The sequence below is a fragment of the Electrona antarctica genome (assembly GCF_951216825.1).
Source record: "Electrona antarctica genome assembly, chromosome: 4".
NCBI lineage: Eukaryota > Metazoa > Chordata > Actinopteri > Myctophiformes > Myctophidae > Electrona > Electrona antarctica.
The window spans coordinates 2,010,836-2,037,600 of NC_136809.1; the positions used below are offsets into that span (position 1 = coordinate 2,010,836).

The following is a 26,765-nucleotide window of genomic DNA, read 5'->3' on the forward strand; positions in this document are numbered from 1 at the left end:
GCTCTGCTTCTGTTGCTACGGACGCTTGCTAAGTCCTCCAGCTCTGCTTCTGTTGCTATGGACGCTTGCTAAGGCCTCTAGCTCTGTATGTAGTCATAGCACATCATAGTACATATGTATAGCATAGTATAGTATATATGTATAGTTAATATGTATAGTGTCATTATATAGATATGTTCTAGTTACGTTCTTAGCTTACGCATGTTTCTGGATAAATGCATTTTATATATGTGATGTATTCCCATACTTTTGTTCTTGCCTAATGTAAGTCGCTCTGGATTAAGAGCGTCTGCTAAATGCCTAAATTGTAAATTGTAAATTGTAATGCTTAATGTTTGAATAAACTCCACATAATTCATTTTCTAGAGTCCTCCTAATGCTCTGTTTTCCTCCACAGAGTTCCGGAGTGGTAAAGCTCCCATCCTCATCGCCACTGATGTGGCCTCACGTGGTCTGGGTATGTCACATCAACACATAGCACGCACATACACAGCACGCACATACACAGCCCAGCATGGTAGATATTTATAACATCCTCCACTCAGACTCCCACTGGCCCAGCATGGTAGATATTTATAACATCCTCCACTCAGACTCCCACTGGCCCAGCATGGTAGATATTTATAACATCCTCCACTCAGACTCCCACTGGCCCAGCATGGTAGATATTTATAACATCCTCCACTCAGACTCCCACTGGCCCAGCATGGTAGATATTTATAACATCCTCCACTCAGACTCCCACTGGCCCAGCATGGTAGATATTTATAACATCCTTCACTCAGACTCCCACTGGCCCAGCATGGTAGATATTTATAACATCCTTCACTCAGACTCCCACTGGCCCAGCATGGTAGATATTTATAACATCCTCCACTCAGACTCCCACTGGCCCAGCATGGTAGATATTTATAACACAATGCCAGTGACATTAGCTCATGAATCTATTGGACATTCTCAATAATAATTTGTCATGATGTTTAGCGGTGAGAATCAAAACATAATGTTTATTATTACATGTGACGAGATAGGAGTGATTGACATCTTAAATGATTCATCAGGTGTTATTTCTGATGTTTCCTTTTTATAATCATTAAGCTCCACCTTTGATTTTCTTTTTTACTAATTTAGAATAGCCAATAACTTGTATTGAGAGCCCTCACCGGGAGGTCCCTACTGGTGGTGAGGAGCCCTCACCGGGAGGTCCCTACTGGTGGTGAGGAGCCCTCACCGGGAGGTCCCTACTGGCGGTGAGGAGCCCTCACCGGGAGGTCCCTACTGGAAGTGAGGAGCCCTCACCGGGAGGTCCCTACTGGCAGTGAGGAGCCCTCACCGGGAGGTCCCTACTGGTGGTGAGGAGCCCTCACCGGGAGGTCCCTACTGGCAGTGAGGAGCCCTCACCGGGAGGTCCCTACTGGCGGTGAGGAGCCCACACTGGGAGGTCCCTACTGGTGGTGAGGAGCCCTCACCGGGAGGTCCCTACTGGCAGTGAGGAGCCCTCACCGGGAGGTCCCTACTGGTGGTGAGGAGCCCTCACCAGGAGGTCCCTACTGGTGGTGAGGAGCCCTCACCGGGAGGTCCCTACTGGTGGTGAGGAGCCCTCACCGGGAGGTCCCTACTGGTGGTGAGGAGCCCTCACCGGGAGGTCCCTACTGGCAGTGAGGAGCCCTCACCGGGAGGTCCCTACTGGCAGTGAGGAGCCCTCACCGGGAGGTCCCTACTGGCAGTGAGGAGCCCTCACCGGGAGGACCTGTTCCTCCCTCCACATGCCCCCCCCAGCCGTACTGTCGTGCAGTGATAAATAAATGTCACCCTCCCCCAAACATGGGCCAATTAACTGTGTTTGCAATAGAGGGCATGACATCATCATCATACCAGGAAGTTATGACATCATCATCATACCAGGAAGTTATGACATCATCATCATACCAGGAAGTTATGACATCATCATCATACCAGGAAGTTATGCGGGAATGCCTACTGAGTGGCAAAAAACTACTTTCTGGCCTTGACAGCCCATTATGTACATCCACACAGAAAAGTTCTATTTGATTGCATTAGATGACTTTAAACAACATTAAATTAACTTTGCCACTCGATCTGCCATTCACTTTATGCATGCAATACCCTCTATTAGAGACGGTCTGCCCAGCCGGATGCTCTGCAGTGGATTCAAAGCCCTAGACTCTGCAGTGGATTCAAAGCCCTAGACTCTGCAGTGGATTCAAAGCCCTAGACTCTGGGCAGGAGTCTAGGGCTCTAGAGTGTCGCAGTCCCGCCCCCTACCAGGGCCCAGCCCCGCCCCTACCAGGGACCAGCCCCGCCCCCTACCAGGGCCCAGCCCCGCCCCCTACCAGGGCCCAGCCCCGCCCCCTACCAGGGCCCAGTCCCCCCTCTACCAGGGCCTAGTCCCGCCCCCTACCAGGGCCCAGTCCCGCCCCCACCAGGACCAAGTCCCACCCCCTATCAGGGCCCAGCCCCGCCCCTACCAGGGCCTAGTCCCGCCCCCTACCAGGGCCCAGTCCCGCCCCCACCAGGACCAAGTCCCACCCCCTATCAGGGCCCAGCCCCGCCCCTACCAGGGACCAGCCCCGCCCCCTACCAGGGCCCAGCCCCGCCCCCTACCAGGGCCCAGCCCCGCCCCCTACCAGGGCCCAGTCCCCCCTCTACCAGGGCCTAGTCCCGCCCCCTACCAGGGCCCAGTCCCGCCCCCACCAGGACCAAGTCCCGCCCCCTACCAGGGCCCACTCCCGCCCCTACCAGGGCCTAGTCCCGCCCCCTACCATGGCCCAGTCCCGCCCCCCACCAGGGCCAAGTCCCGCCCCCTACCAGCACCCAGTCCCGCCCCCCACCAGGACCAAGTCCCGCCCCCTACCAGGGCCCAGCCCCACCCCTACCAGGGCCCAGTCTCGCCCCCTACCAGGGCCAAGTCCCGCCCCCTACCAGAGCCCAGTCCCGCCCCCTACCAGCGCCCAGTCCCGCCCCCCACCAGGACAAAGGCCCGCCCCCAGCCAGGACAAATACCCGCCCCCTACCAGGGCCCAGTCCCGTCCCCTACCAGTGCCTAGTCCCGCCCCCTACCAGGGCCCAGTCCCGCCCCCCACCAGGGCCAAGTCCCGCCCCCCACCAGGACCAAGTCCCGCCCCCTACCAGGGCCCAGCCCCGCCCCCTACCAGGGCCCAGTCTCGCCCCCTACCAGGGCCAAGTCACGCCCCCTACCAGCGCCCAGTCCCGCCCCCTACCAGCGCCAAGTCCCGACCCCCACCAGGACCAAGTCCCACCCCCTATCAGGGCCCAGCCCCGCCCCCTACCAGGGCCCAGTCTCGCCCCCTACCAGGGCCCAGTCCCGCCCCCTACCAGGGCCCAGTCCCGCCCCCCACCAGGACCAAGTCCCGCCCCCTACCTAACTCTTGTCGTGACAAATCATGACAACAAACAAAAAATAATTTGGCCGAACAAATAATTAGAAAGAAGAAAAAAAACGGCAGGTTTGTTGTTGTTTTTCTTCTTTGTAATAATTTGTTAGGTCCAAAATATTGTGTTTGTTGTCATGATTTGTCACGACTCGAGTTGGCTTTGTCCGCGGCTTAACCGTCTTTAAATAAATACTTTTTGAAACGTCTACGGGGAAAATGCAATGGGAATTATTTCATGTGCCTGGCGTCGTCATGAAAGGGGGCGGGACTGGGCCTGGCGTCGTCATGAAAGGGGGCGGGACTGGGCCTGGCGTCGTCATGAAAGGGGGCGGGACTGCGACGCTCTATCCTAGCAGGTACTTCACCCAGTGAGCTATCCCAGCAGCTCAAGAAACTATCGCACTTTTGAATAAACCCGGACGTTCGTATCGCTACAGGGGCAGTTTGAATAAACCCGGACGTTCGTATCGCTACAGGGGCAGTTTGAATAAACCCGGACGTTCGTATCGCTACAGGGGCAGTTTGAATAAACCCGTTCGTATCGCTACAGGGGCAGTTTGAATAAACCTGTTCGTATCGCTACAGGGGCAGTTTGAATAAACCCGTTCGTATCGCTACAGGGGCAGTTTGAATAAACCCGTTCGTATCGCTACAGGGGCAGTTTGAATAAACCCGTTCGTATCGCTACAGGGGCAGTTTGAATAAACCCGTTCGTATCGCTACAGGGGCAGTTTGAATAAACCCGTTCGTATCGCTACAGGGGCAGTTTGAATAAACCCGTTCGTATCGCTACAGGGGCAGTTTGAATAAACCCGTTCGTATCGCTACAGGGGCAGTTTGAATATACCCGGACGTTCGTATCGCTACAGGGGCAGTTTGAATAAACCCGTTCGTATCGCTACAGGGGCAGTTTGAATATACCCGGACGTTCGTATCGCTACAGGGGCAGTTTGAATAAACCCGTTCGTATCGCTACAGGGGCAGTTTGAATAAACCCGTTCGTATCGCTACAGGGGCAGTTTGAATAAACCTGTTCGTATCGCTACAGGGGCAGTTTGAATAAACCCGTTCGTATCGCTACAGGGGCAGTTTGAATAAACCCGGACGTTCGTATCGCTACAGGGGCAGTTTGAATAAACCCGTTCGTATCGCTACAGGGGCAGTTTGAATAAACCCGGACGTTCGTATCGCTACAGGGGCAGTTTGAATAAACCCGTTCGTATCGCTACAGGGGCAGTTAGAATAAACCCGGACGTTCGTATCGCTACAGGGGCAGTTTGAATAAACCCGTTCGTATCGCTACAGGGGCAGTTTGAATAAACCCGTTCGTATCGCTACAGGGGCAGTTTGAATAAACCCGTTCGTATCGCTACAGGGGCAGTTTGAATAAACCCGTTCGTATCGCTACAGGGGCAGTTAGAATATACCCGGACGTTCGTATCGCTACAGGGGCAGTTTGAATATACCCGGACGTTCGTATCGCTACAGGGGCAGTTAGAATATACCCGGACGTTCGTATCGCTACAGGGGCAGTTTGAATATACCGGACGTTCGTATCGCTACAGGGGCAGTTTGAATATACCCGGACGTTCGTATCGCTACAGGGGCAGTTTGAATATACCCGGACGTTCGTATCGCTACAGGGGCAGTTTGAATATACCCGGACGTTCGTATCGCTACAGGGGCAGTTTGAATATACCGGACGTTCGTATCGCTACAGGGGCAGTTTGAATATACCGGACGTTCGTATCGCTACAGGGGCAGTTTGAATATACCGGACGTTCGTATCGCTACAGGGGCAGTTTCTAGCATGCACATTTAGCCAAGGTCAAACCCCCCAAACCCCCAAAATGCATAGAAACTATGCTATCATCGTGTGTGTGTGTGTGTGTGTGTGTGTGTGTGTGTGTGTGTGTGTGTGTGTGTGTGTGTGTGTGTGTGTGTGTGTGTGTGTGTGTGTGTGTGTGTGTGTGTGTGTGTGTGTGTGTGTGTGTGTGCGTGCCATATATGGCCCCGGTGCCCCTATCGCCACCCAATCAGAAACGATATATGGCCCGGTGCCCCAATCGCATACCGGTGCATAATCCTGTGTCGAGATAATCACATTTATTGTGTCATAATCGTATAATAATCGTAATAACCAGAGGAAGGTTATGTTTACCATAATATAAACTCATAACGCAGAAGCAAGCAGAACGTCTTTGGCGTCATTGTCGCAACGTAAACACGACTCAATAAATATTTTTTTATTAACAAAAAAAAAAACTCAGGCACGAATCGTGTTGGCTCATTGAATCATGGAATCATGTTGGCTCATTGAATCATGGAATCGTGTTGGCTCATTGGATCATGGAATCATGTTGGCTCATTGGATCATGGAATCGTGTTGGCTCATTGAATCATGGAATCGTGTTGGCTCATTGAATCATGTAATCGTGTTGGCTCATTGGATCATGGAATCGTGTTGGCTCATTGGATCATGGAATCGTGTTGGCTCATTGGATCATGGAATCGTGTTGGCTCATTGAATCATGGAATCGTGTTGGCTCATTGGATCATGGAATCGTGTTGGCTCATTGAATCATGGAATCGTGTTGGCTCATTGGATCATGGAATCGTGTTGGCTCATTGAATCATGGAATCGTGTTGGCTCATTGGATCATGGAATCGTGTTGGCTCATTGGATCATGGAATCGTGTTGGCTCATTGAATCATGGAATCGTGTTGGCTCATTGGATCATGGAATCGTGTTGGCTCATTGAATCATGGAATCGTGTTGGCTCATTGAATCATGGAATCGTGTTGGCTCATTGGATCATGGAATCGTGTTGGCTCATTGAATCATGGAATCGTGTTGGCTCATTGGATCATGGAATCGTGTTGGCTCATTGGATCATGGAATCGTGTTGGCTCATTGGATCATGGAATCGTGTTGGCTCATTGGATCATGGAATCGTGTTGGCTCATTGGATCATGGAATCGTGTTGGCTCATTGGATCATGGAATCGTGTTGGCTCATTGGATCATGGAATCGTGTTGGCTCATTGGATCATGGAATCGTGTTGGCTCATTGAATCATGGAATCGTGTTGGCTCATTGAATCATGGAATCGTGTTGGCTCATTGGATCATGGAATCGTGTTGGCTCATTGAATCATGGAATCGTGTTGGCTCATTGGATCATGGAATCGTGTTGGCTCATTGGATCATGGAATCGTGTTGGCTCATTGAATCATGGAATCGTGTTGGCTCATTGGATCATGGAATCGTGTTGGCTCATTGAATCATGGAATCGTGTTGGCTCATTGAATCATGGAATCGTGTTGGCTCATTGGATCATGGAATCGTGTTGGCTCATTGAATCATGGAATCGTGTTGGCTCATTGGATCATGGAATCGTGTTGGCTCATTGGATCATGGAATCGTGTTGGCTCATTGGATCATGGAATCGTGTTGGCTCATTGGATCATGGAATCGTGTTGGCTCATTGGATCATGGAATCGTGTTGGCTCATTGGATCATGGAATCGTGTTGGCTCATTGGATCATGGAATCGTGTTGGCTCATTGGATCATGGAATCGTGTTGGCTCATTGGATCATGGAATCGTGTTGGCTCATTGGATCATGGAATCGTGTTGGCTCATTGGATCATGGAATCGTGTTGGCTCATTGGATCATGGAATCGTGTTGGCTCATTGGATCATGGAATCGTGTTGGCTCATTGGATCATGGAATCGTGTTGGCTCATTGGATCATGGAATCGTGTTGGCTCATTGGATCATGGAATCGTGTTGGCTCATTGGATCATGGAATCGTGTTGGCTCATTGGATCATGGAATCGTGTTGGCTCATTGGATCATGGAATCGTGTTGGCTCATTGGATCATGGAATCGTGTTGGCTCATTGGATCATGGAATCGTGTTGGCTCATTGAATCATGGAATCGTGTTGGCTCATTGGATCATGGAATCGTGTTGGCTCATTGGAAGAACGTTGTTTTTCGCGGCCGAGTTCCATGTTTAAGGTTTGTGAACGATCTCCTCTCGCAGAACGATCTCCTCTCGCAGACGAACGATCTCCTCTCGCAGGACGATCTCCTCTCGCAGGACGATCTCCTCTCGCAGAACGATCTCCTCTCGCAGAACGATCGCCTCTCGCAGAACGATCTCCTCTCGCAGACGAACGATCTCCTCTCGCAGGACGATCTCCTCTCGCAGAACGATCTCCTCTCGCAGAACGATCTCCTCTCGCAGAACGATCTCCTCTCGCAGAACGATCTCCTCTCGCAGAACGATCGCAGAACGATCTCCTCTCGCAGAACGATCTCCTCTCGCAGAACGATCTCCTCTCGCAGAGCTCTGAGCCTAAAGCTCTGGACCTCCAGCTGCCATATGACCTCTAACCCTAACCCATGTGACCTCTCACTGGTCAGTGGTTATATGACATCTGACCAATCATCACTCAGTAAACCACCCTCTCTGTCCTTGTATCCGTCTTCTCCAGGTCAAATAAAGACTGGGTCTGTAATAAAACTGCTTCACATTTTATATTTTTACATTTTATATTCTTATATAAATATTCTATATACTTAAAGCGCAAATAACATGCATTTTAAAACTGCTTTTAATATTTAATATCATATTGTCCATGTGCCTCAAAGTTATTTCTAATGGTTTGAGCCTCAATCACCACTCTGATATAACCAGTCCTTGTCATTTATTTCTGGACTTTGAAAGCTGTTTTAGCTGCAATGCCACAATGTCCTGAGGTGGTGGGGGTGCTGATATGCAGATTATTTAATATTTGAGTCATTATAATACTGATGCTAGATAAAAACCAGGCTTGTTTCCATTCCATGCCAGCTTGGAAAATCAACAATGGTGGACATTGTAAACAAAGTGGAAATGCAAATTTGGAACTGAACACTGAAGAAGAGGAGGAATTATACAAAGTAGGGTGACACTGATGACATCACGATGAGGAGAAAATCAGCTGAGCTGTTCCTGAGAGCCATTTCCATTAAAGCACCTATAATATGATATGAAAGCCTGATTGTTCAAAATTGGTTATTTGTGGGGATAGAAAACACATATGGGAGCCCCAAAAACTAAAAGTTAATTGAAAAAGTTGAATTTTATGTTATAGGTCCTTTAATGATAACGACCCCAAAACATCTTCATGTTTATTTAGTGATTCACATTTAGTGATACCCCACACCCATGCACGCACGCACGCACGCACGCACGCACGCACGCACGCACGCACGCACGCACAACACACGCACGCACACACGCACGCACACACACACAGCATAGCTCCAGAAAAAGATTCTGGCAAACCTTGACATCCATGTTGAGGTCCTCGTGTCTTCTGGTTCCCTATTGGTCTGTTTCTTGTTACTGTAGTTAAGTTCGATCGGGGCTCTTTGGCACACTGCCTGAAAGCATCAGGGGTATTCTGTTGGGGGACAGCCTTGGTACCCCTTCACTGCCCCTCCTAATGCATCAGGGGTATTCTGTTGGGGGACAGCCTTGGTACCCCTTCACTGCCCCTCCTAATGCATCAGGGGTATTCTGTTGGGGGACAGCCTTGGTACCCCTTCACTGCCCCTCCTAACGCATCAGGGGTATTCTGTTGGGGGACAGCCTTGGTACCCCTTCACTGCCCCTCCTAACGCATCAGGGGTATTCTGTTGGGGGACAGCCTTGGTACCCCTTCACTGCCCCTCCTAAAGCATCAGGGGGTTGGGGGACCCTTCACTGCCCCTCCTAAAGCATCAGGGGGTTGGGGGACCCTTCACTGCCCCTCCTAAAGCATCAGGGGGTTGGGGGACCCTTCACTGCCCCTCCTAAAGCATCAGGGTGTTGGGGACCCTTCACTGCCCCTCCTAAAGCATCAGGGTGTTGGGGACCCTTCACTGCCCCTCCTAAAGCATCAGGGTGTTGGGGACCCTTCACTGCCCCTCCTAAAGCATCAGGGGGTTGGGGGACCCTTCACTGCCCCTCCTAAAGCATTAGGGGGTCTGGGGACCCTTCACTGCCCCTCCTAACGCATCAGGGGGTTGGGGGACCCTTCACTGCCCCTCCTAACGCATCAGGGGGTTGGGGGACCCTTCACTGCCCCTCCTAAAGCATCAGGGGGTTGGGGGACCCTTCACTGCCCCTCCTAAAGCATCAGGGGGTTGGGGGACCCTTCACTGCCCCTCCTAAAGCATCAGGGGGTTGGGGGACCCTTCACTGCCCCTCCTAAAGCATCAGGGGGTTGGGGGACCCTTCACTGCCCCTCCTAAAGCATCAGGGGGTTGGGGGACCCTTCACTGCCCCTCCTAAAGCATCAGGGGGTTGGGGGACCCTTCACTGCCCCTCCTAAAGCATCAGGGGGTTGGGGGACCCTTCACTGCCCCTCCTAAAGCATCAGGGGGTTGGGGGACCCTTCACTGCCCCTCCTAAAGCATCAGGGGGTTGGGGGACCCTTCACTGCCCCTCCTAAAGCATTAGGGGGTTGGGGGACCCTTCACTGCCCCTCCTAAAGCATTAGGGGGTTGGGGGACCCTTCACTGCCCCTCCTAAAGCATTAGGGGGTTGGGGGACCCTTCACTGCCCCTCCTAAAGCATTAGGGGGTTGGGGGACCCTTCACTGCCCCTCCTAAAGCATTAGGGGGTTGGGGGACAGACAGTGCCTTCACTAAACCCCCCTCATGTCTCCCATGGTGTCAATGCATTCTCATTATTACTCATATTAAACATTGCTGTTAATGTTAATAATTGTTTTTTTTAATGTTGAGTGTAAAACAACACATCTGTTTAGTTACCAAACCTTTCAATCAGAGAGACTAGTGTCCTTGTGTTAGCTGTTAGGAGTGAGACTAGTGTCCTTGTGTTAGCTGTTAGGAGTGAGACTAGTGTCCTTGTGTTAGCTGTTAGGAGTGAGACTAGTGTCCTTGTGTTAGCTGTTAGGAGTGAGACTAGTGTCCTTGTGTTAGCTGTTAGGAGTGAGACTAGTTTCCTTGTGTTAGCTGTTAGGAGTGAGACTAGTGTCCTTGTGTTAGCTGTTAGGAGTGAGACTAGTTTCCTTGTGTTAGCTGTTAGGAGTGAGACTAGTTTCATTGTGTTAGCTGTTAGGAGTGAGACTAGTGTCCTTGTGTTAGCTGTTAGGAGTGAGACTAGTTTCCTTGTGTTAGCTGTTAGGAGTGAGACTAGTTTCCTTGTGTTAGCTGTTAGGAGTGAGACTAGTTTCCTTGTGTTAGCTGTTAGGAGTGAGACTAGTTTCCTTGTGTTAGCTGTTAGGAGTGAGACTAGTTTCCTTGTGTTAGCTGTTAGGAGTGAGACTAGTTTCCTTGTGTTAGCTGTTAGGAGTGATACTAGTTTCCTTGTGTTAGCTGTTAGCTGTTAGGAGTGAGACTAGTGTCCTTGTGTTAGCTGTTAGCTGTTAGGAGTGAGACTAGTGTCCTTGTGTTAGCTGTTAGGAGTGAGACTAGTGTCCTTGTGTTAGCTGTTAGGAGTGAGACTAGTTTCCTTGTGTTAGCTGTTAGGAGTGAGACTAGTGTCCTTGTGTTAGCTGTTAGCTGTTAGGTGTGAGACTAGTTTCCTTGTGTTAGCTGTTAGGAGTGAGACTAGTGTCCTTGTGTTAGCTGTTAGGAGTGAGACTAGTGTCCTTGTGTTAGCTGTTAGGAGTGAGACTAGTTTCATTGTGTTAGCTGTTAGGAGTGAGACTAGTGTCCTTGTGTTAGCTGTTAGGAGTGAGACTAGTGTCCTTGTGTTAGCTGTTAGGAGTGAGACTAGTGTCCTTGTGTTAGCTGTTAGGAGTGAGACTAGTTTCCTTGTGTTAGCTGTTAGGAGTGAGACTAGTGTCCTTGTGTTAGCTGTTAGGAGTGAGACTAGTTTCCTTGTGTTAGCTGTTAGGAGTGAGACTAGTTTCCTTGTGTTAGCTGTTAGGAGTGAGACTAGTTTCCTTGTGTTAGCTGTTAGGAGTGAGACTAGTGTCCTTGTGTTAGCTGTTAGGAGTGAGACTAGTGTCCTTGTGTTAGCTGTTAGGAGTGAGACTAGTTTCCTTGTGTTAGCTGTTAGGAGTGAGACTAGTGTCCTTGTGTTAGCTGTTAGGAGTGAGACTAGTTTCATTGTGTTAGCTGTTAGGAGTGAGACTAGTGTCCTTGTGTTAGCTGTTAGGAGTGAGACTAGTTTCCTTGTGTTAGCTGTTAGGAGTGAGACTAGTGTCCTTGTGTTAGCTGTTAGGAGTGAGACTAGTTTCCTTGTGTTAGCTGTTAGGAGTGAGACTAGTGTCCTTGTGTTAGCTGTTAGGAGTGAGACTAGTGTCCTTGTGTTAGCTGTTAGGAGTGAGACTAGTTTCCTTGTGTTAGCTGTTAGGAGTGAGACTAGTGTCCTTGTGTTAGCTGTTAGGAGTGAGACTAGTTTCATTGTGTTAGCTGTTAGGAGTGAGACTAGTTTAATTGTGTTAGCTGTTAGGAGTGAGACTAGTGCCCTTGTGTTAGCTGTTAGGAGTGAGACTAGTGTCCTTGTGTTAGCTGTTAGGAGTGAGACTAGTGTCCTTGTGTTAGCTGTTAGGAGTGAGACTAGTGTTCTTGTGTTAGCTGTTAGGAGTGAGACTAGTTTCCTTGTGTTAGCTGTTAGGAGTGAGACTAGTGTCCTTGTGTTAGCTGTTAGGAGTGAGACTAGTTTCATTGTGTTAGCTGTTAGGAGTGAGACTAGTTTCATTGTGTTAGCTGTTAGGAGTGAGACTAGTGTCCTTGTGTTAGCTGTTAGGAGTGAGACTAGTTTCCTTGTGTTAGATGTTAGGAGTGAGACTAGTGTCCTTGTGTTAGCTGTTAGGAGTGAGACTAGTTTCCTTGTGTTAGCTGTTAGGAGTGAGACTAGTTTCATTGTGTTAGCTGTTAGGAGTGAGACTAGTTTCATTGTGTTAGCTGTTAGGAGTGAGACTAGTTTCATTGTGTTAGCTGTTAGGAGTGAGACTAGTGTCCTTGTGTTAGCTGTTAGGAGTGAGACTAGTTTCCTTGTGTTAGCTGTTAGGAGTGAGACTAGTGTCCTTGTGTTAGCTGTTATGAGTGAGACTAGTGTCCTTGTGTTAGCTGTTAGGAGTGAGACTAGTGTCCTTGTGTTAGCTGTTAGGAGTGAGACTAGTGTCCTTGTGTTAGCTGTTAGCTGTTAGGAGTGAGACTAGTGTCCTTGTGTTAGCTGTTAGGAGTGAGACTAGTGTCCTTGTGTTAGCTGTTAGGAGTGAGACTAGTGTCCTTGTGTTAGCTGTTAGGAGTGAGACTAGTGTCCTTGTGTTAGCTGTTAGGAGTGAGACTAGTTTCATTGTGTTAGCTGTTAGGAGTGAGACTAGTTTCATTGTGTTAGCTGTTAGGAGTGAGACTAGTGTCCTTGTGTTAGCTGTTATGAGTGAGACTAGTGTCCTTGTGTTAGCTGTTAGGAGTGAGACTAGTGTCCTTGTGTTAGCTGTTAGGAGTGAGACTAGTTTCATTGTGTTAGCTGTTAGGAGTGAGACTAGTTTCCTTGTGTTAGCTGTTATGAGTGAGACTAGTGTCCTTGTGTTAGCTGTTAGGAGTGAGACTAGTGTCCTTGTGTTAGCTGTTATGAGTGAGACTAGTGTCCTTGTGTTAGCTGTTAGCTGTTAGGAGTGAGACTAGTTTCCTTGTGTTAGCTGTTAGGAGTGAGACTAGTGTCCTTGTGTTAGCTGTTAGGAGTGAGACTAGTTTCCTTGTGTTAGCTGTTAGGAGTGAGACTAGTTTCCTTGTGTTAGCTGTTAGGAGTGAGACTAGTGTCCTTGTGTTAGCTGTTAGGAGTGAGACTAGTGTCCTTCTGTTAGCTGTTAGGAGTGAGACTAGTTTCCTTGTGTTAGCTGTTAGGAGTGAGACTAGTTTCATTGTGTTAGCTGTTAGAAGTGAGACTAGTTTCCTTGTGTTAGCTGTTAGCTGTTAGGAGTGAGACTAGTTTCCTTGTGTTAGCTGTTAGGAGTGAGACTAGTGTCCTTGTGTTAGCTGTTAGGAGTGAGACTAGTGTCCTTCTGTTAGCTGTTAGGAGTGAGACTAGTGTCCTTGTGTTAGCTGTTAGGAGTGAGACTAGTTTCCTTGTGTTAGCTGTTAGGAGTGAGACTAGTGTCCTTGTGTTAGCTGTTAGGAGTGAGACTAGTGTCCTTGTGTTAGCTGTTAGGAGTGAGACTAGTTTCCTTGTGTTAGCTGTTAGGAGTGAGACTAGTGTCCTTGTGTTAGCTGTTAGGAGTGAGACTAGTGTCCTTGTGTTAGCTGTTAGGAGTGAGACTAGTGTTCTTGTGTTAGCTGTTAGGAGTGAGACTAGTTTCCTTGTGTTAGCTGTTAGGAGTGAGACTAGTTTCCTTGTGTTAGCTGTTAGGAGTGAGACTAGTTTCCTTGTGTTAGCTGTTAGGAGTGAGACTAGTTTCCTTGTGTTAGCTGTTAGGAGTGAAACTAGTTTCCTTGTGTTAGCTGTTAGGAGTGAGACTAGTGTCCTTGTGTTAGCTGTTAGGAGTGAGACTAGTTTCCTTGTGTTAGCTGTTAGGAGTGAGACTAGTTTCCTTGTGTTAGCTGTTAGGAGTGAGACTAGTTTCCTTGTGTTAGCTGTTAGGAGTGAGACTAGTTTCCTTGTGTTAGCTGTTAGGAGTGAGACTAGTTTCCTTGTGTTAGCTGTTAGGAGTGAGACTAGTTTAATTGTGTTAGCTGTTAGGAGTGAGACTAGTTTCCTTGTGTTAGCTGTTAGGAGTGAGACTAGTGTCCTTGTGTTAGCTTTTAGGAGTGAGACTAGTGTCCTTGTGTTAGCTGTTAGGAGTGAGACTAGTTTAATTGTGTTAGCTGTTAGGAGTGAGACTAGTTTCATTGTGTTAGCTGTTAGGAGTGAGACTAGTGTCCTTGTGTTAGCTGTTAGGAGTGAGACTAGTTTCATTGTGTTAGCTGTTAGGAGTGAGACTAGTTTCATTGTGTTAGCTGTTAGGAGTGAGACTAGTGTCCTTGTGTTAGCTGTTAGGAGTGAGACTAGTTTCATTGTGTTAGCTGTTAGGAGTGAGACTAGTTTCATTGTGTTAGCTGTTAGGAGTGAGACTAGTTTCATTGTGTTAGCTGTTAGGAGTGAGACTAGTGTCCTTGTGTTAGCTGTTAGGAGTGAGACTAGTGTCCTTGTGTTAGCTGTTAGCTGTTAGCTGCTAGGAGTGAGACTAGTTTCCTTGTGTTTGCTGTTAGCTGTTAGCTGTTAGCTGCTAGGAGTGAGACTAGTGTCCTTGTGTTAGCTGTTAGCTGTTAGCTGCTAGGAGTGAGACTAGTTTCCTTGTGTTAGCTGTTAGCTGTTAGCTGCTAGGAGTGAGAAGTGGGAAGAAGTGGAGTCAGTTTCATCCTCCTACAGTGACCGTATCCTTGTTCTCTCTCCCTCTTCTCTCAGGGTCGGGCAGCGCATGGCGGCTGTAACAGGCAGTCTGCTGTGTTGCTGTCACCGCAGGGCCTCAAACCCACAAACCCTGCTCTGCAGGGCCTCAAACCCACAAACCCTGCTCTGCAGGGACACAAAACCTGCTCTCGCCACGGTTAGGACTTCAGGGCCACAAACCCTGCTCTGGCCACATGTAGGTTGATGCTTTGCTGCTAGGTTCAGGAGGATCGGGCCCTTCCATTTGCTTATTGGGTATAACTTAAGATTCCCCAAACCACACCAACGATTTGCCACGCAACTCCTTGTTGCGAGTAGATGAATAGTAGTTGCATGAAACCATTATCCCCAATGGCAGTTGCAAGGAGTTGCATTGGTGTGACATGTCTTTTAAAACTGTCTTGTAGCAAGGAGTTGCATTGGTGCGGTTTGGGCCGTAGCTTCCCCACCACCCCCTCTCAGCAAGTGTCTAAATCCAACGGGCTCTCCCTGGGCCCAGCCTGAGGTGTCTCCTGTGTGTCTGCCCCATCCGTCTGTGACAAAACCCAAAAAGCAGACACAGATGGGAGACAGAGAGAGAGTTAGAGGGTGTCGTCTGGATCCAGTCCTGGGCCAGGGTCTCTGAGGAGGAGGGCTCCTGCAACCCGGCGAGAGAGCAACAGAACCGTGGTGGTCTTCGTGCGGTTCCAAACGGTTCTGCTCCTGTCCGACGTTGCTGGTGTGCGTTATGGCGAGGGGGGAACACGGTGCGAGGGGGCGACGCGTTCCTCCTCTCTCCTGTCCCCTTCCCCCTTCTCCAGCTCCTCCGACAGAACCAGGACTGACCAGGCCAGTCACCCCCCCGGACGGACAGGGGTAAGTACCTCCTCACCCTCCGTACCCTCTCCAAGCCCTCCATAAGACCACCACCCTTATTTAGGGTAATGTTACAGTACCCTCTAGTCCTCCATGAGAACAAGACCACAGTGTAATGTTACAGTACCCTCTAGTTCTCCATGAGAACAACACAGTGTAATGTTACAGTACCCTCTAGTCCTCCATGAGAACAACACAGTGTAATGTTACAGTACCCTCTAGTCCTCCATGAGAACAAGACAGTGTAATGTTACAGTACCCTCTAGTCCTCCATGAGAACAACACAGTGTAATGTTACAGTACCCTCTAGTCCTCCATGAGAACAAGACCACAGTGTAATGTTACAGTACCCTCTAGTCCTCCATGAGAACAAGACCACAGTGTAATGTTACAGTACCCTCTAGTCCTCCATGAGAACAACACAGTGTAATGTTACAGTACCCTCTAGTCCTCCATGAGAACAACACAGGGTAATGTTACAGTACCCTCTAGTCCTCCATGAGAACAACACAGTGTAATGTTACAGTACCCTCTAGTCCTCCATGAGAACAAGACCACAGTGTAATGTTACAGTACCCTCTAGTCCTCCATGAGAACAAGACCACAGTGTAATGTTACAGTACCCTCTAGTCCTCCATGAGAACAACACAGTGTAATGTTACAGTACCCTCTAGTCCTCCATGAGAACAACACAGTGTAATGTTACAGTACCCTCTAGTCCTCCATGAGAACAACACAGTGTAATGTTACAGTACCCTCTAGTCCTCCATGAGAACAACACAGTGTAATGTTACAGTACCCTCTAGTCCTCCATGAGAACAACACAGTGTAATGTTACAGTACCCTCTAGTCCTCCATGAGAACAACACAGTGTAATGTTACAGTACCCTCTAGTCCTCCATGAGAACAACACAGTGTAATGTTACAGTACCCTCTAGTCCTCCATGAGAACAAGACCACAGTGTAATGTTACAGTACCCTCTAGTCCTCCATGAGAACAACACAGTGTAATGTTACAGTACCCTCTAGTCCTCCATGAGAACAAGACCACAGTGTAATGTTACAGTACCCTCTAGTCCTCCATGAGAACAACACAGTGTAATGTTACAGTACCCTCTAGTCCTCCATGAGAACAACACAGTGTAATGTTACAGTACCCTCTAGTCCTCCATGAGAACAACACAGTGTAATGTTACAGTACCCTCTAGTCCTCCATGAGAACAACACAGTGTAATGTTACAGTACCCTCTAGTCCTCCATGAGAACAACACAGTGTAATGTTACAGTACCCTCTAGTCCTCCATGAGAACAACACAGTGTAATGTTACAGTACCCTCTAGTCCTCCATGAGAACAACACAGTGTAATGTTACAGTACCCTCTAGTCCTCCATGAGAACACCACAGTGTAATGTTACAGTACCCTCTAGTCCTCCATGAGAACAAGACCACAGTGTAATGTTACAGTACCCTCTAGTCCTCCATGAGAACAAGACCACAGTGTAATGTTACAGTACCCTCTAGTCCTCCATGAGAACAACACAGTGTAATGTTACAGTACCCTCTAGTCCTCCATGAGAACAACACAGTGTAATGTTACAGTACCCTCTAGTCCTCCATGAGAACAACACAGTGTAATGTTACAGTACCCTCTAGTCCTCCATGAGAACACCACAGTGTAATGTTACAGTACCCTCTAGTCCTCCATGAGAACAAGACCACAGTGTAATGTTACAGTACCCTCTAGTCCTCCATGAGAACAAGACCACAGTGTAATGTTACAGTACCCTCTAGTCCTCCATGAGAACAACACAGTGTAATGTTACAGTACCCTCTAGTCCTCCATGAGAACAACACAGTGTAATGTTACAGTACCCTCTAGTCCTCCATGAGAACAAGACCACAGTGTAATGTTACAGTACCCTCTAGTCCTCCATGAGAACAACACAGTGTAATGTTACAGTACCCTCTAGTCCTCCATGAGAACAACACAGTGTAATGTTACAGTACCCTCTAGTCCTCCATGAGAACAACACAGTGTAATGTTACAGTACCCTCTAGTCTTCCATGAGAACAACACAGTGTAATGTTACAGTACCCTCTAGTCCTCCATGAGAACAACACAGTGTAATGTTACAGTACCCTCTAGTCCTCCATGAGAACAACACAGTGTAATGTTACAGTACCCTCTAGTCCTCCATGAGAACAACACAGTGTAATGTTACAGTACCCTCTAGTCCTCCATGAGAACAACACAGTGTAATGTTACAGTACCCTCTAGTCCTCCATGAGAACAACACAGTGTAATGTTACAGTACCCTCTAGTCCTCCATGAGAACAAGACCACAGTGTAATGTTACAGTACCCTCTAGTCCTCCATGAGAACACCACAGTGTAATGTTACAGTACCCTCTAGTCCTCCATGAGAACAACACAGTGTAATGTTACAGTACCCTCTAGTCCTCCATGAGAACAACACAGTGTAATGTTACAGTACCCTCTAGTCCTCCATGAGAACAACACAGTGTAATGTTACAGTACCCTCTAGTCCTCCATGAGAACAACACAGTGTAATGTTACAGTACCCTCTAGTCCTCCATGAGAACAACACAGTGTAATGTTACAGTACCCTCTAGTCCTCCATGAGAACAACACAGTGTAATGTTACAGTACCCTCTAGTCCTCCATGAGAACACCACAGTGTAATGTTACAGTACCCTCTAGTCCTCCATGAGAACAAGACCACAGTGTAATGTTACAGTACCCTCTAGTCCTCCATGAGAACACCACAGTGTAATGTTACAGTACCCTCTAGTCCTCCATGAGAACAACACAGTGTAATGTTACAGTACCCTCTAGTCCTCCATGAGAACAACACAGTGTAATGTTACAGTACCCTCTAGTCCTCCATGAGAACAACACAGTGTAATGTTACAGTACCCTCTAGTCCTCCATGAGAACAACACAGTGTAATGTTACAGTACCCTCTAGTCCTCCATGAGAACAACACAGTGTAATGTTACAGTACCCTCTAGTCCTCCATGAGAACAACACAGTGTAATGTTACAGTACCCTCTAGTCCTCCATGAGAACAACACAGTGTAATGTTACAGTACCCTCTAGTCCTCCATGAGAACAACACAGTGTAATGTTACAGTACCCTCTAGTCCTCCATGAGAACAACACAGTGTAATGTTACAGTACCCTCTAGTCCTCCATGAGAACAACACAGTGTAATGTTACAGTACCCTCTAGTCCTCCATGAGAACAAGACAGTGTAATGTTACAGTACCCTCTAGTCCTCCATGAGAACAACACAGTGTAATGTTACAGTACCCTCTAGTCCTCCATGAGAACAAGACAGTGTAATGTTACAGTACCCTCTAGTCCTCCATGAGAACAAGACAGTGTAATGTTACAGTACCCTCTAGTCCTCCATGAGAACAACACAGTGTAATGTTACAGTACCCTCTAGTCCTCCATAGTGTAATGTTACAGTACCCTCTAGTCCTCCATAGTGTAATGTTACAGTACCCTCTAGTCCTCCATGAGAACAACACAGTGTAATGTTACAGTACCCTCTAGTCCTCCATGAGAACAATAATGTGTAATGTTACAGTACCCTCTAGTCCTCCATAGTGTAATGTTACAGTACCCTCTAGTCCTCCATAGTGTAATGTTACAGTACCCTCTAGTCCTCCATAGTGTAATGTTACAGTACCCTCTAGTCCTCCATAGTGTAATGTTACAGTACCCTCTAGTCCTCCATAGTGTAATGTTACAGTACCCTCTAGTCCTCCATGAGAACAACACAGTGTAATGTTACAGTACCCTCTAGTCCTCCATGAGAACAACACAGTGTAATGTTACAGTACCCTCTAGTCCTCCATGAGAACAAGACCACAGTGTAATGTTACAGTACCCTCTAGTCCTCCATGAGAACAACACAGTGTAATGTTACAGTACCCTCTAGTCCTCCATGAGAACAACACAGTGTAATGTTACAGTACCCTCTAGTCCTCCATGAGAACAACACAGTGTAATGTTACAGTACCCTCTAGTCCTCCATGAGAACAACACAGGGTAATGTTACAGTACCCTCTAGTCCTCCATAGTGTAATGTTACAGTACCCTCTAGTCCTCCATGAGAACAAGACCACAGTGTAATGTTACAGTACCCTCTAGTCCTCCATAGTGTAATGTTACAGTACCCTCTAGTCCTCCATGAGAACAAGACCACAGTGTAATGTTACAGTACCCTCTAGTCCTCCATGAGAACAAGACCACAGTGTAATGTTACAGTACCCTCTAGTCCTCCATGAGAACAAGACCACAGTGTAATGTTACAGTACCCTCTAGTCCTCCATGAGAACAACACAGTGTAATGTTACAGTACCCTCTAGTCCTCCATGAGAACAAGACCACAGTGTAATGTTACAGTACCCTCTAGTCCTCCATGAGAACAAGACCACAGTGTAATGTTACAGTACCCTCTAGTCCTCCATGAGAACAAGACCACAGTGTAATGTTACAGTACCCTCTAGTCCTCCATGAGAACACCACAGTGTAATGTTACAGTACCCTCTAGTCCTCCATGAGAACAACACAGTGTAATGTTACAGTACCCTCTAGTCCTCCATGAGAACAAGACAGTGTAATGTTACAGTACCCTCTAGTCCTCCATGAGAACAACACAGTGTAATGTTACAGTACCCTCTAGTCCTCCATGAGGACAACACAGTGTAATGTTACAGTACCCTCTAGTCCTCCATGAGGACAACACAGTGTAATGTTACAGTACCCTCTAGTCCTCCATGAGAACAACACAGTGTAATGTTACAGTACCCTCTAGTCCTCCATGAGAACAACACAGTGTAATGTTACAGTACCCTCTAGTCCTCCATGAGAACAACACAGTGTAATGTTACAGTACCCTCTAGTCCTCCATGAGAACAACACAGTGTAATGTTACAGTACCCTCTAGTCCTCCATGAGAACAACACAGTGTAATGTTACAGTACCCTCTAGTCCTCCATGAGAACAACACAGTGTAATGTTACAGTACCCTCTAGTCCTCCATGAGAACACCACAGTGTAATGTTACAGTACCCTCTAGTCCTCCATGAGAACAACACAGTGTAATGTTACAGTACCCTCTAGTCCTCCATGAGAACAACACAGTGTAATGTTACAGTACCCTCTAGTTCTCCATGAGAACAACACAGTGTAATGTTACAGTACCCTCTAGTCCTCCATGAGAACAACACAGTGTAATGTTACAGTACCCTCTAGTCCTCCATGAGAACAACACAGTGTAATGTTACAGTACCCTCTAGTCCTCCATGAGAACAACACAGTGTAATGTTACAGTACCCTCTAGTCCTCCATGAGAACAACACAGTGTAATGTTACAGTACCCTCTAGTCCTCCATGAGAACAACACAGTGTAATGTTACAGTACCCTCTAGTCCTCCATGAGAACAAGACCACAGTGTAATGTTACAGTACCCTCTAGTCCTCCATGAGAACAACACAGTGTAATGTTACAGTACCCTCTAGTCCTCCATGAGAACAACACAGTGTAATGTTACAGTACCCTCTAGTCCTCCATGAGAACAACATAGTGTAATGTTACAGTACCCTCTAGTCCTCCATGAGAACAACACAGTGTAATGTTACAGTACCCTCTAGTCCTCCATGAGAACAACACAGTGTAATGTTACAGTACCCTCTAGTCCTCCATGAGAACAACACAGTGTAATGTTACAGTACCCTCTAGTCCTCCATGAGAACAACACAGTGTAATGTTACAGTACCCTCTAGTCCTCCATGAGAACAACACAGTGTAATGTTACAGTACCCTCTAGTCCTCCATGAGAACAACACAGTGTAATGTTACAGTACCCTCTAGTCCTCCATGAGAACAACACAGTGTAATGTTACAGTACCCTCTAGTCCTCCATGAGAACAACACAGTGTAATGTTACAGTACCCTCTAGTCCTCCATGAGAACAACACAGTGTAATGTTACAGTACCCTCTAGTCCTCCATGAGAACAAGACCACAGTGTAATGTTACAGTACCCTCTAGTCCTCCATGAGAACAACACAGTGTAATGTTACAGTACCCTCTAGTCCTCCATGAGAACAACACAGTGTAATGTTACAGTACCCTCTAGTCCTCCATGAGAACAAGACAGTGTAATGTTACAGTACCCTCTAGTCCTCCATGAGAACAACACAGTGTAATGTTACAGTACCCTCTAGTCCTCCATGAGAACAACACAGTGTAATGTTACAGTACCCTCTAGTCCTCCATGAGAACAACACAGTGTAATGTTACAGTACCCTCTAGTCCTCCATGAGAACAAGACCACAGTGTAATGTTACAGTACCCTCTAGTCCTCCATGAGAACAAGACCACAGTGTAATGTTACAGTACCCTCTAGTCCTCCATGAGAACAACACAGTGTAATGTTACAGTACCCTCTAGTCCTCCATGAGAACAACACAGTGTAATGTTACAGTACCCTCTAGTCCTCCATGAGAACAACACAGTGTAATGTTACAGTACCCTCTAGTCCTCCATGAGAACAAGACCACAGTGTAATGTTACAGTACCCTCTAGTCCTCCATGAGAACAAGACCACAGTGTAATGTTACAGTACCCTCTAGTCCTCCATGAGAACAAGACCACAGTGTAATGTTACAGTACCCTCTAGTCCTCCATGAGAACAACACAGTGTAATGTTACAGTACCCTCTAGTCCTCCATGAGAACAACACAGTGTAATGTTACAGTACCCTCTAGTCCTCCATGAGAACAACACAGTGTAATGTTACAGTACCCTCTAGTCCTCCATGAGAACAATAATGTGTAGAGCAAGGTTTATTTATTTATTCCTCCAACCCTTTTCATATCCAGGTCCGTTATTTTATTGGGCATTTGATCCACGGACCACCATTTGATGACATTTAGCCTCTCAGACCCATTTGAGCCACGGACCACCATTTGATGACATTTAGCCTCTCAGACCCATTTGATCCACGGACCACCATTTGATGACATTTAGCCTCTCAGACCCATTTGATCCACGGACCACCGTTTGATGACATTTAGCCTCTCAGACCCATTTGAGCCACGGACCACCGTTTGTTGACATTTAGCCTCTCAGACCCATTTGAGCCACGGACCACCGTTTGATGACATTTAGCCTCTCAGACCCATTTGAGCCACGGACCACCATTTGATGACATTTAGCCTCTCAGACCCATTTGATCCACGGAACCACCGTTTGATGACATTTAGCCTCTCAGACCCATTTGATCCACGGAACCACCGTTTGATGACATTTAGCCTCTCAGACCCATTTGAGCCACGGACCACCGTTTGATGACATTTAGCCTCTCAGACCCATTTGAGCCACGGACCACCATGTGATGACATTTAGCCTCTCAGACCCATTTGAGCCACGGACCACCGTTTGATGACATTTAGCCTCTCAGACCCATTTGAGCCACGGACCACCGTTTGATGACATTTAGCCTCTCAGACCCATTTGATCCACGGACCACCGTTTGATGACATTTAGCCTCTCAGACCCATTTGAGCCACGGACCACCATTTGATGACATTTAGCCTCTCAGACCCATTTGAGCCACGGACCACCGTTTGATGACATTTAGCCTCTCAGACCCATTTGAGCCACGGACCACCATTTGATGACATTTAGCCTCAGAACCAAGATTTATAATATGTTGTTGTTGGATGAGATTTTCTCCACAGTTCCATGCTGTATTGATGTTGGTACCATTAGGAGAGATAACATGATGTTGGTACCATTAGGATAGATAACATGATGTTGGTACCATTAGGAGAGATAACATGATGTTGGTACCATTAGGAGAGATAACATGATGTTGGTACCATTAGGAGAGATAACATGGTGTTGGTACCATTAGGAGAGATAACATGATGTCGGTACCATTAGGAGAGATAACATGATGTTGGTACCATTAGGAGAGATAACATTATGTTGGTACCATTAGGAGAGATAACTGTCAAACTGTCAATTATGCTACATTCTCTAATTGTGTAGACTTCTTTTAAATTAAGTAATGCAGATGTTTAACAATGTATCTCTTGAGAGCATAATGGTGTTATTTTATGCGGTCCATTTGGTTATACCAACTCTGCATGATTTAGCTGGGGACCACCTGGAACCCCTCAAGGACCACTGGTTGAATCATTTAGCTGGGGACCACCTGGAACCCCTCAAGGACCACTGGTTGAATCATTTAGCTGGGGACCACCTGGAACCCCTCAAGGACCACTGGTTGAATCATTTAGCTGGGGACCACCTGGAACCCCTCAAGGACCACTGGTTGAATCATTTAGCTGGGGACCACCTGGAACCCCTCAAGGACCACTGGTTGAGAACCACTGACTTATGAGGATGTTTTTGGACTTTCATTGAGTGCTCATTTCTGTCAGGTCACGTGACCATTCTATTGGTATTTAGGGGGGGACTTATTTGTTTGTCGGACTCGGCAGTGCGGTCGGAGCCCCATGTCCTCTGTAATGAGAAACAGACTCCTGTGTTCTTTGGTTCCTACCCAGGACACTTTGGTTCCTACCCAGACTGATCATTCTGAAACACAAAGCCTTCATAGTGATTGTAGTTATTATTAAACACAAAGCCTTCATAGTGATTGTAGTTATTTGTATTTATTTGTTCTTGGATCAGATTCTGACATCACTTTTAAGTTTTAACACTTTCAGTTGGACTGTGACAGTTGTTTTGTCCTGATGACCTGAACCTAGCATCCCTGTTCTGGGGAGAACATGCACCTAGCATCCCTGTTCTGGGGAGAACATGAACCTAGCATCCCTGTTCGGGAGTGAACATGAACCTAGCATCCCTGTTCTGGGGAGAACATGAACCTAGCATCCCTGTTCTGGGGAGAACATGAGCCTAGCATCCCTGTTCTGGGGAGAACATGAGCCTAGCATCCCTGTTCTGGGGAGAACATGCACCTAGCATCCCTGTTCTGGGGAGAACATGAGACTAGCATCCCTGTTCTGGGGAGAACATGAGCCTAGCATCCCTGTTCTGGGGAGAACATGAACCAAGCATCCCTGTTCTGGGGAGAACATGAACCTAGCATCCCTGTTCTGGGGAGAACATGAACCTAGCATCCCTGTTCTGGGGAGAACATGAACCTAGCATCCCTGTTCTGGGGAGAACAATAACCTAGCATCCCTGTTCTGGGGAGAACATGAGCCTAGCATCCCTGTTCTGGGGAGAACATGAGCCTAGCATCCCTGTTCTGGGGTGAACATGAGCCTAGCATCCCTGTTCTGGGGAGAACATGAACCTAGCATCCCTGTTCTGGGGAGAACATGAGCCTAGCATCCCTGTTCTGGGGTGAACATGAGCCTAGCATCCCTGTTCTGGGGAAAACATGAGCCTAGCATCCCTGTTCTGGGGAGAACGTTTGGCAATGAGAGCAGATCTACAAGCTCATAACACGATGCGCGCAGCGTGTTATGAGCTTGTAGATCCAGACTGAATTGGAATTAAATTAGCATACCTAATTACCCTATCTGGATGTGTGTTTTATATTTAAATTAGCATACCTAAGTAGCCTATCTGGATGTGTGTTTTATATTTAACTTTATTTGGTAAGTAAAGTAAGTGGTTTATTTATGTGTGCAGACTTTGTAATTCATAGCGATGTTATACATTTGTCATTAATATTAATTGTAATAGATTTATGTATTTAAAGATAACATATTTGTACAGATATGATCTACTAACTAAGATAATAAATAGTAAATAATAGGGTAAAACAGTAAGACGCATGAACGCGGGAAGCGTATGAGTTGCAGGCATACCAATCAGAGCCCTTTGTTTGGCCCAGTGGATGATGGACCAATCAGAGCCCTTTGTTTGGCCCAGTGGATGATGGACCAATCAGAGCCCTTTGTTTGGCCCAGTGGATGATGGACCAATCAGAGCCCTTTGTTTGGCCCAGTGGATGATGGACCAATCAGAGCCCTTTGTTTGGCCCAGTGGATGATGGACCAATCAGAGCCCTTTGTTTGGCCCAGTGGATGATGGACCAATCAGAGCCCTTTGTTTGGCCCAGTGGATGATGGACCAATCAGAGCTCTTTGTTTGGCCCAGTGGATGATGGACCAATCAGAGCTCTTTGTTTGGCCCAGTGGATGATGGACCAATCAGAGCCCTTTGTTTGGCCCAGTGGATGATGGACCAATCAGAGCCCTTTGTTTGGCCCAGTGGATGATGGACCAATCAGAGCCCTTTGTTTGGCCCAGTGGATGATGGACCAATCAGAGACCTTTGTTTGGCCCAGTGGATGATGGACCAATCAGAGCCCTTTGTTTGGCCCAGTGGATGATGGACCAATCAGAGCTCTTTGTTTGGCCCAGTGGATGATGGACCAATCAGAGCTCTTTGTTTGGCCCAGTGGATGATGGACCAATCATAGCTCTTTGTTTGGCCCAGTGGATGATGGACCAATCAGAGCCCTTTGTTTGGCCCAGTGGATGATGGACCAATCAGAGCTCTTTGTTTGGCCCAGTGGATGATGGGGAATTTAGATTTAAAAAAACTCACCCATTGATTCACTCAAATACCAAAATCTGTTTTAATTGACCACAAAAAGCTTCTTAGGTCAAATATTGATGCTATGATAAAATGCTTCAAATTCATTCGATTTTATTTTTTAATGGAGTCCCAGCCCTAGTAAATAAAACTCATTCTTTGTTTTGAAACGGTGTAATTTCTCCTTCCTCCAACGTTCTCCTTCCTCCAACGGTTTGGTCCAAACGCCTCGTCATCGTGGTCATCCCTGAACGCCTCGTCGTCGTGGTCATCCCTGAACAGACGTGAACGACGTGAAGTTCGTCATCAACTACGACTATCCCAACTCGTCGGAGGACTACGTGCATCGTATCGGGCGCACGGCGCGCAGCACCAACAAGGGCACGGCGTACACCTTCTTCACTCCGGGGAACCTGCGGCAGGCCCGGGACCTCATCAAGGTCCTACAGGAGGCCCGGCAGGCCATCAACCCCAAACTGATGCAG

At 47.4% G+C, this 26,765-nt stretch overlaps 1 protein-coding gene across 1 annotated transcript in view; it reads left to right on the top strand.

Annotated features, from left to right (window-relative positions):
• Positions 1 to 26,765, top strand: part of LOC306922149 (putative ATP-dependent RNA helicase DDX17) — a gene marked incomplete at its 5' end in the record, with an annotated part of 58,461 nt that overhangs the window by 28,583 nt on the left and 3,113 nt on the right. The window contains 2 exons of the mRNA XM_079499544.1: positions 398 to 457; positions 26,563 to 26,765. The exon at positions 26,563 to 26,765 is cut by the window's right edge and continues 37 nt beyond it. Coding sequence (XP_079355670.1) covers positions 398 to 457; positions 26,563 to 26,765 — 263 coding nt within the window. The remainder of the gene's footprint in view (positions 1 to 397; positions 458 to 26,562) is intronic.